Source organism: Microtus ochrogaster, chromosome 21, assembly GCF_000317375.1.
Source record: "Microtus ochrogaster isolate Prairie Vole_2 chromosome 21, MicOch1.0, whole genome shotgun sequence".
NCBI classification, from domain to species: Eukaryota; Metazoa; Chordata; class Mammalia; order Rodentia; family Cricetidae; genus Microtus; species Microtus ochrogaster.
The window spans coordinates 31,249,702-31,260,424 of record NC_022022.1 but is presented as its reverse complement, the minus strand read 5'-3'; the positions used below and the strand labels follow the sequence as shown (position 1 = coordinate 31,260,424).

Genomic DNA, 10,723 nt, shown 5'->3' with positions numbered 1-10,723 from the left:
TATCCCCATGTATAGCCCATTTGTACACCTTAGTCTCCTTAATTGCTAGACAACAACAGTCAGAGATCTAAGTTCTACAGTAAGTCTCAGGGACACAGAGGCATACCCCCATGTATAGCCCATTTGTCCACCTTAGTCTCCTTAATTGCTACACAGGAATGCATTTCTAGCCACCATACAGCTTTTATTTGTGTCAAGGAACTTAAAATATCTTTTAAAACGTTGTTACATACTTCTTTGTGTAAAACATGGATGATTATCTTCATACAGTGAAGGAAACAGAGTGGATCAGATGCTTCTTGCGAAGGCTCTGACCCAATGTTAGGACTCACCCACGCATGCACAGATGCTCATCTGGACACACGATGCCTTCCTTTCTTTTTCTGTCAGCACAGGGCTGGATGTGGGTTTTTCACCTGCTAGACCAAGCCCCACCACTGTGCTATCTCACAGTTTTCTAATTCCTGACAGTTCTTGTGCAGGCTAGACTTCAGTTTGCTGGGTGGTTCAGGCAGGCCTCCTGTGGGAATCTTCAGCCTTGGCTCCTGTGTTTCTTTTTTAAGCACCGTATCAGCCAATGTTTTAAACATGCTGATTGTTTGGATGCAGAATTTGGGGGTGAAGGAGTGGGAGAAAAGGATGAAGATGTACAAATCCTTTTATTCATTTAAGGTCATGAATGCCAATGCTTGGCATGAGTTGTGGTGAAGAAAAGATCAAAGGGAGGAAACAGAAAAAGCAAGGAAAAGGGGAGAAATAGCAGGAAAGAGAAGGTAGGTAAATGACAAAGATGTTTTCCAAATGACACTAAAACCAGAACTCATTACATAGGGGCAGAAATCTAATGGGTGCAGGTGGAAAGTAGGAAAGAGACACCCTGTCACCTCAGAAATAAAATGAGGTGTATGGACTTAGCAGTGACTCAGAACCAAGGGTGTCATAGAAGTTACCACACAGGCCACCACAAACTCCAGCTCAAGGCTTGATATAGGCGGAAAAGAGAAAGGCAGCTCTGTAATGGCGCACAGATAACCATCTCTTGGGTCTGGTTACCTTGTAACACCATGTCCATAGACCTCCCATCAACATTATTCTCCATGGAAGACTATGGATACTGTCTGGGGAAAGACCAAGAGAGAAGCTCTCATGGTCTACCATTTTCAGATAATGAATACCAAGTGACCATCCACCCACTGACTCAATATCATTACCTCTGTTTTCTGTTAAATGCTGTGTAAAGATTCCTAGATTAGTAGGTCTCAGTCCAGTGTAAGAATCTAATCAACCACTAGACTAATTAAAAATGTATTTCAGTGTATCGAGATGCATTCCCAGTTGTTCTTGTTCAACTAGTAAAAGGGCACTCAGTAGAGGATCTGTGGGAAGGATACAGGCTTCAGCATGATGGGGAAGAGGCATGGCAACTCTAAAAATAACTTTAAAAAATAAAAACTTAAATCAGTAAAAAAAAAAAAAACCCAACAGGATTTGGGTAGAATGGGTAGTGCTGCTTATACTAGGATACCCTCCCAAGGTCATTTTATTTAACAAATGGGTTGGTAATAGAATTTATTCTTAATACATTTACTCTCACTAACATTTGGGGATATTTAAAGACATTTTAAAATCTGTTAAGGGGCTGTAGAGATAGCTCAGCAATTAAGAGCTCTTACAGGACCTGGGTTAGATTCTTAGCCCCCACATGGCAGCTTGCAACCTTCTGTAACTCCAGTCCCAGGGGTTCTAGTGCCCTCTCTTGGCCTTCTTGAGTAATGCATGCACACGGTGTACAGGCAGGACATCCACACACATAAAATAAAAAGGAAGGTTTAAAAACATTTTCAGAAATTGTTCAATTAGCTTACACCATAGTAGGTCTCTTTACGACGTTTTCTAACATATTTAGACCTACACAATCTTCTGAAATGAAATTCAGGGAGTTTATAGGCAATGAGCAACAAGAAGCAAGTATCTTCCTCGGGCTATTCCTTTGCTGAAGGTTTGGGATGACCCCCCTGATGAAACTCATTATGTAGTGGTGCTTTCTGCAAAAGTGGGGATGCTGCTACAGCTGATACAAAAGGGGTCTATATAGATCAATTCAATTAAAATATGGAGTATAGGTTAGTGATGACTGGGTTCGATGCTCAGGTCCTATAAGGTGGCAGGAAACCAGAGCCTCCTGAGAGCTTTCCTCTGACCTCCACAGGCATCCTGTGGCAAGGGCACACCTGTATTCCAATACACACACATACACAATTAATGAATTAAAACATGTATTGGGAGGAATTCAAAGTTATTAAACCTTAATGTGCAAGATTCTATTTTACTTCCTTCCCACATGCGGAATGTTTACGTTGATGCCAGGGAAGGCTTGTCTGAAATGATCCTGTTTAACAGTTGGCTTCTAGTAACAGCACACACAAAGCAGAGCTGACCGAATCCAAGGAGGGGGTAAATGCTCCAAGGGACACACTTAAAATGAGAGCTGGATTACTTATCTTAGAAAACAATGTAAAAAATATTCCCACACCAACAATGCAATATCCAGATGCATAATGCTTATACAGTCTTACAGTGTCAGGAAAGGACTTGCATCTGAAAAGCTCTCCTTTCTTACTGTCACGTACACATGGAAGGGCTATGTGTCCTATGAGCCCTGCCCTGAGGATGCTGATGCAGACAGGCACTGGCGGAACAGTGTGATGGATTGGGGGGGAGGTCAGTGTGGACTCCAAAACCAAACCACTGAGATTCAACTTCTACCCTGTCCTGAGAGCTTCAGGGACCTGTGGGACAAATATGTCACCACTTGTCTCCTGCGGACTCTTTATTTATCAACAAAAGCAACAAGATTACAAGGTGGTTAATCTGTAAAAGCTGAAAGATCACAACAATTTACACACAGGAACTCTCTGAGCCTGGTCTGTCATATGGTAAGCACTTAAAATGTTGCTCTGAGTGTATACAACTGCAGGAATAACCTAAATACCATACGTATAGTACACTGTGAGCACTGGACGTCCATGTAAAACATGTGTTACCTGCTTCGGTCTGTAAGTATAAATATGAGGGGGCATCACTCTAGGTGAGCATGGAAAGGAAATGGAAAGCGTTACAGTGGGATTTGTGTTCGGGACAGGGTCCTACACATGAGGAGTTCACAATCACACACTGCTGAATGCTCCAAGGTAGATTTCCATCCTTCCATCCTACAAGAGCGATTTATCAGAACAACCAAACCCACTTAATTTTGAGTTTCCCCCAGCTTATATGTCTACGTGAACCTCTTTTCTAAGCCCTCAAACTAGTAACGAAAAGTTATGAACGTTAAAGGGTTCTATTTTTGGTTTCTGATTCATCTTTCAATAAAGGCTTATGGTCCAGTTTCTCAGGAGACCTTAGGCTTAAGAATAATCATCAAGTGTTATTTTTCTAGTGCAGATGATTCTACCATGATTATAAGGAGTCAAGAACTAGAATGATTATTTAACAAATGAAAAAGAAACAGTATGAAATTAAGTATCTTGGCCGGGTGATGGTGGCGCACGCCTTTAATCCCAGCACTTGGGAGGCAGAGGCAGGCGGATCTCTGTGAGTTCGAGACCAGCCTGGTCTACAGAGCGAGTTCCAGGACAGGCTCCAAAGCCACAGAGAAACCCTGTCTCGAAAAACCAAAAAAAAAAAAAAAAAGAAATTAAGTATCTTAAATTGTTTTTGTTTCATCCCCCCAATAAAAGTGTTAACAAAACAATAAAATTTATAACTTATGACTTATAACTCATCAGCAAATACAAATTACAAAATATAGTAATGGTTCTATGTTTATACTTTTTATATTCATATGTGATTTGAGGTAAAAAGTTGCTCAGGCCCAATTAGCAGGATCTCAAGCTTTCGAGGGGATGAGGGAAAAGCAAGTGGCAAGAAGGCCCTGCTGTGGGGAAAATTCTGCGGCTGAATCTTAGGCAACTTGCAAAGCCACTAGTGAGCCCTCTTAAGCCTGCAGTTACCGGAGACAGCATTGCCTGCTCATGAAATCTAAGTCAGGCACCGGGCTCTGCAGAAACAGACATTTTCCTAAAAACTAAAACAGTAATAATAAAAACAAAGCAAAGCAAAAATTCAACCACTATTTAATTTTGTAGGCAAATGAGTTTTTTGATAGGTTGTATAACAAGAGACAAATACGTTACTCAGGGATGCCTGGGTACAGTTGCCCGGCTCTCCTTCCAGAAGACCCACCCGTGCTTCTCCTACCCATGACTAGGACGATCATCTAGTTGGCTTTGAATTTCGTTTATAAACCGAGGGAGAGAATATCAACATCCAGGTGGCAGTGCTGGGAGATCACGGTCAAGATGAACCAAGCTTCTTGGGTGTGATGACATCATACTACACAGAGGGGGCCAGGGAGGGCTGCCTGCCGCTAGGAGCGAAGGACCGCAGCAAAACAGCTTCTAAAATGTATCTGCTGGAGGGCGTCCACATCATGACTGTCAAGATGATTCCTATCCCTTTGGATCCTTAAGTCAGCCATTAACCAGTGCTCTGCTCCTCTTCCTGGTCTCTTCCTGATGAGATAGACGGCACTCTGTTTCTACTTATGACTGATTTCTCTGTACTTTTCTCAAGACCGTGACTACCTTCTCGTTGTAGACGATTTGAAAACATCAAGATTTGGTAGAGGAAATCTTTTCATGAGCAATTCAGATCATCTAACCTAAAAACCCCAAACATCATAGTCTGTGCAGTTCTGAATCTCAACCGTCTGACAAATGATGCTCTCGCTCACGTCCTAGACCAAATTTTGACCACGCTCTTCCTCATGCCCCTTAACACTCCACTGACACTTTTCCCCATGGCCATTTTCATGTCTGGTCTTGACTGCTGAGTTTTGCTGCCATTCCTCTCACATACAAAAATACATTTAATAAATGTCCTTACCGTTACCACCCGTCAGTAGCCGACTCTGGAGCTCAGCCACAGATCCCTGGTATGTACACTAACATATCTCTGCATACATCCCATGTCTGCATATATCCGCTCACCCACTTATCCAAGAACTCATCGGAACCTGAGAACTGACTTGGTGGGGACACCTTTGTCATCTACCTGAGATTCTGTTCAGTCACATTTAGAGACAGAAGGTTTCCTGTCAATACTGATGGGGGGAGGCTAATCTATAAGGACAGTTACACTTTAAGAATCTAAAGGACCTGCCTGTTTCTATGAAGGTATAAAATACAGTGTTATTTTTCTTCCCTAGACGTTTATTCCAAGATCTGGTCAAACTGTCCAAAGCATCATTTGTATCTGGTCCAGCTTTTTGCTAGTCACAAATGATTTTGCTCTTAACTGTCTCTTTTTGAGTTAAGCTATTCCTGTCTTCATGGATTAATTGCCACTCATCTATCTTGCTTTTCTCTTACTTATAGCACTACTCAAACATATTAAATCTTTACTGAAAGAAGTAATTAATTGTATCTACCATGATGACAGAGCCTAAGGCACATTAGGGCAAAGACCAAGTTGAACACATAGCCCAGATACCCTGCAGCATGGTGCATTCTATGTAGCTAACTACTGTAGCAGAAAAAGGCAGTAGTAAATTACTAATATAAACTTGTTCAGTGCCGATGAACTGTGGGCAGGAAGAGCTCCGAATGGAAACAACTGCACATTAAACACATGTCTGGCCCACGCTAGCTTTGGTTTGGAAGTCGCACCATAAGCCCGTTATATTCTCATACTTTCACCTGTCCTGAGAGAGTCACTTCTGTCTCATTGTGCAGAAGCTTCACTAACCATAGTGTGACTACTGTTCTTGGTGGTCATTGTCTCTAACCGTTGAAGATTACCTCACAGAAACCCTCCCTGCTGTTCTCCCATCGATTATGTCGCTGAAAGTCTTGCAACTCAGTTTTGTTGCCTGGCTTTTTAAAATTCTAGCTAACATTGATTTTATTCAAATCAAGCAATCCACGCTGTTAGCAGTGAATAATTGACTCCCACTCCCATATACTGTACAAGCCGTTAGCATAATAGCTGTAAAGTGCTTCAGAAATTTGACACAAAAGTCTTTTGACATTATGTTCCAACGGAAGAATACACCTTTCTTTTCTCATTCAGTCTCTCTTTTCTCGTGAGAGAATTTCTGCTTTATAAAAAGGTTCCCCACATGCAAACAGTTTTCTCCTTTCCCCAAAGGACTGTGACTAACCCAGAGCAAGAGATAAAAGCTGAAGAGCCACACAGATCTCAAAGACAGCAAATCCCTGCCTTCTCCTGTGCTCAAGTCCCCGGTTATCATGCTGGAACCATGCACCAAGAGGCGACATACTCAGTTTAGGAGAAGGAGGTTTCTGCCCCCAAGAAATAGTGCTACATGGAAGAATGGGAAGAAGGGTCTAAGGGCATTCTGGAATGACATCCGATTGTCTTCATTTTTAATGCCTTGGGTTTTATTTAACTCTCCTAAGTGCTGAAGAACAGTCTGTGCTATCTGTCAATGACTATGTCATGAAAGTGTTTTGGGAAGGCATTCACTTCCTTGGCGCTTTCTGTTTGCTTGTTTGGCTGTGATAGGGTATCATTTAGCCCAGGTTAGTGTGGACATTGGTGGCTGATGATGCCCTTCCAGTCCTGATCACCTCCCAAGGGCTGACATTACAGACAAGCAGGTGCCTTTTTTATTTTTCCTTAGACTTAACAGAAAAACCTTTAAAAGGTAGCACAATATTTACACTGCACATACTTAAGGCGGATTACAGAAGCATGGTGCGAAATGCTCTGGCCAATGTCCACGCCCAGACAAATGTTGAAAACTTTCATCTAACTAATCCAAGTAACCTTTTATTAGTTTAATTCAAAATAAATTTGTTGCTTTAAAAATTCACGAGCCTTGACTTTTTATATCTTTCCTACAAAAATTGAGGATTCTTTTATGTCTGAATCAAAATTTTAAACAAGACGTTCCCTAACTATTCAGAAAATTCCTTCTTGCCAAATGCATTTCCCGTGGACCCCCATTAACAGTTTAGACTGTCAGTAAGTCCCCAGCATCCTGCTTAATGACTGCCTCGGAGCACAGGAGGCAGACGGTGTGCCCTACTATATTTGGAGTTCTTGCCTCTCTAAAGACAGCACATCTTTGCTAGGAACCATGGCTGTACCATGTCCATGGATACCTCCACCCTTAGCTTCAAGGGAGGCCTGTCATAGTCAGTGTGGCCTCGGAAACAGTTAGGCAGCTATAGCCCACTTCGTCTAGCTTTCCTCACTCTCAGAGCTGAGAGAAAGGTCTGCGGGTAGTGTCCACTCACTGCAGGCAAAACAGGCGTGCAGAGAGAGGGACAGGATAAGACGCGGGGCAGTAGGAAGACAGGCCACTTTGCCTTTTGGAGCAGGATTCCTGGTAACATTAGAAAGCATAGGAGGAGGGGAGGAGTGTGACAATCCTAGCAGGAAGAAAATATTTCAAAGGCAGACTTATGCCCCACATTTGCCCTACTATAGTGTTGAAACAATAGACCCCAAGAAATTGGAATTCCCCCAGGAATCTCATGCTGGTAGAAGAACAGAAAGTTGAAGCGTGGTGCCAGCCAGAAGGGGAACTGGCATCCTAGAAAGAGAATTTACTTAGCGCTGACAACAGTCAGAGCCGGACAGTAATGATGGCCTGGACCACACCTTGACCACAGTGCCTCCACTGTGCATGCCTCTTGCTCTCTATTTAAACCTAAGTTTCATGTCAGGACCATAGAGATGTAGCTGGAAGGGCAGGCTAACTAGATCTCTCTGCCCCTGTTTGTGACATGGGTACAGGAAATAAATGTCCTTTCTCTGCTTTTCACTATTCGTTATTCAATCGTCCCATTAAGGAAAGGTGGCCTACCCTGGCTTCTGGGGGCTGTCAGGGTCCAGGCTTGGATGCCCTTCTGTGAGAGGATAGCCATCACACAGATGAAGACATGTACTACTCTAATTCCAGTTTCCAGCAAGCTCAGAAACAGGATTCGTGCTTTCCTGCCCTGCCTGGGCTATTCTTCACCTCATGCGTCTTTTGCTAAAGAGACATTCCCTCCATAATACCCTGACCAATGGCTACTAATTAATCCCTTCTCCACATTCTGTCCCCTGCTCTGACACACCAAGCACACCAAGTCATTTTAAAACCAGGACTCAACTTCCTGGCGGAAGGTAGACCTGACTCATTCAGGTCCCCTTTCCTCCCAGCCAGCATATAATGCCCTCTGGCTTCCCTGTTCAGGAAGCAGGTAGGGCATTTCAGAACGCCAGTTCAGAACTGTGGGTTGCATCCCAATTCATGACTTCCTGGTTGAAGGAGTCCGTGAGAAGCACTGACTATAGGCATTCGCTTTGCATATAGAAACAGGGAGGGCCAGCTAAGATTTACCTTGAAGCTTAATATTCCTTTTAAAGAATTGAACCTGTACTTGTTCAGCTCAGAAGGTGATTTCATGGTATGGGTTCCATAAATCCTATTGTAATTTTAAACTGTAACTTTCCTTTTGCTAGGCACAACTTTGCTGAACAAACACAGCTACAGGGGCAGTATACACATGTAGCCTCTTTAAGGAGCATGAGTTTGGGTTACCTGCAATTACTAATTTTTTTTTTAAAAAAGTCTGTAGCTACTAGAGAGAAAATAGTATCTCTATTATACATCAGATACAGTCTAGAAAACAGCTAAGAAGCAGCAGTGCAGTAACCCCACCTCTGAACAACTGAACCCCTTTCTTTCTTTAAGCATAGAAGGGACTAGCAAAAAGAGGAATGGTAACAAAATGTTAACCGTCAAGTAAGAATCATTTTAAGCATGAGCACACACAGTACTTAAGATTTCATCAAGTTTTTACACTTACCTTTGTTATTGTACACATCTAAGTAATTTGGTGCTGAGAAAATTGTGATCAGAGAAGGGAAGCCTGTTGTTTGGCTTTTCCTGTACATGCGGTACCTACAGGCAACAAACACAAGGTAAGGGGAACGAGCATGGACACCCAACTACATACATCTGCAAACAGGAACTCAGTTAAGTTCCGCCTTTCAAAGAGGATCCAATGACATATGCTAAATCAAATCTCTTTAAGTCTTTTGAACATAGGCACGGATCTATTTCAGGAGCAACAGGAATGCAAATCTCCAATCACATGTGTGGTTTTCCAAATGGGTAGCTTTTAAACTTAGCAAACCTCAGGGGTGGGTGGAATCCGGAAGAAGTATAATTCACTTTCAGGTGTTCAACAGAAAATATACAGGCTAGAGTTTTCAGAGACCGGGCCAGTCCAGAGAGTTGAGACCCAGGCCAGTCATTCTGCAAACCATTCTTGACAAGGTTACATATAAACCTTTTGCTTGAGTGATTTCGTAGGGTACAGTGATACTTTTTTCCTTCAAGAATGTCTCATCACATCTATGGATTTCGCTAATTGAGACATTCTATTTTAGAATTGTCTGTATTATCGGTCTCTGCTGGTGTCTGCACAGCAAAGGTTATTGTCTCAGCAGGGTGAGATTTGATCAACTGGTACTGAACAGAGCATCCATGAGAACTTCTGGAAAGAAACCACCCTATTACTTCTCTTCTACCAGGGCAAAAATAATTTGCAATATAACACTTCAATTATCTATCAAAAAGAACAGGAGGCAGAACCCCTTTTTCCATCCCCATGAAAATGTGTCTCAAGATTTAAAATTTTTGTCCTTTTCCTTTTCCCTGGTTGCTGAGTTCTAAGAGTTGCCCAAATAGCACCTTTACACGGACAGCCACTTTAATGGTTTAAATTCTAAACAGATTTTGATTTTTTTTCTTTCTGGAAATACTCAGACACTGGCTTTTCCCAAAAGAAAACTCCATTAAAAACCTTTTAAAATATTTCTGATGTATTTTGTTATTTAGTTATGCTTTGTTTGGGGTAGGGGCAGGGGTTGTCATAGTGTTAAACAATAATATACCCTTTCTCCCCCAAAGGAACAAGAAAAAGTTATTGAAAGACTAATTGACTATCTATCAGATATGCTGCGAGCAAGTGGGGGCTTCTCAAGGGAAGAGTAATTGGTTAAGACACATATTCCTACTAGTACTTGGACTTTATAAGATGAGGTTGCTTAGGGCTACTTCAAGATTAAGTAAATAAATAAATAACAGAACTACATAACATGTCCTCAACTTACCCAAACAATTAAGAAACTGGTAATTTTAAACAAAAATATTTTATGCTAATTGACTTTAGCCAGTTAAGTCAACCATGTCCAAGTAGTCTCAGGTATGCAATGTGATTAAGATATAACTGTTCTAAATGTCTAGCCTGTTGGAAAAAAAAAACACCAGAAATAACATGGACCCTGCACCCCTGAGCTCAAACAGCTCTGAGGGTCCGGGCATTGTGTGCATGAACAGGTCACTTCAAGGGTCAGCGATTATACACTATACGATGCCAGATTAGCTCCTACCTCCCCAGGCACTGCTCGGAAGGGACCTTAGCTTCTGTCATGTGCCAGGGACAGGTGCTACATGAGATCCCGTAGCGAAGCAGAAACACCCTGCTTCAGCACGCAGGTTTTAAAAAAGGACTTCTTTCACTTTTCAGAAAAGGGCAAAATTCTAGCCGGGCGATGGTGGCGCACGCCTTTAATCCCAGCACTCGGGAGGCAGAGGCAGGTGGATCTCTGTGAGTTCGAGACCAGCCTGGTCTAG

General features: G+C 42.3%; 1 protein-coding gene across 2 annotated transcripts in view; it reads right to left on the bottom strand.

Moving 5' to 3' along the window:
• Positions 1-10,723, bottom strand: part of Ppp3ca (protein phosphatase 3 catalytic subunit alpha) — a 294,299-nt gene that overhangs the window by 41,186 nt on the left and 242,390 nt on the right. For both annotated transcript variants that reach the window (XM_005357327.3, XM_005357328.3), the window contains exon 8: positions 8,889-8,983. In XM_005357327.3, the coding sequence (XP_005357384.1) occupies positions 8,889-8,983 (95 nt within the window). The remainder of the gene's footprint in view (positions 1-8,888; positions 8,984-10,723) is intronic.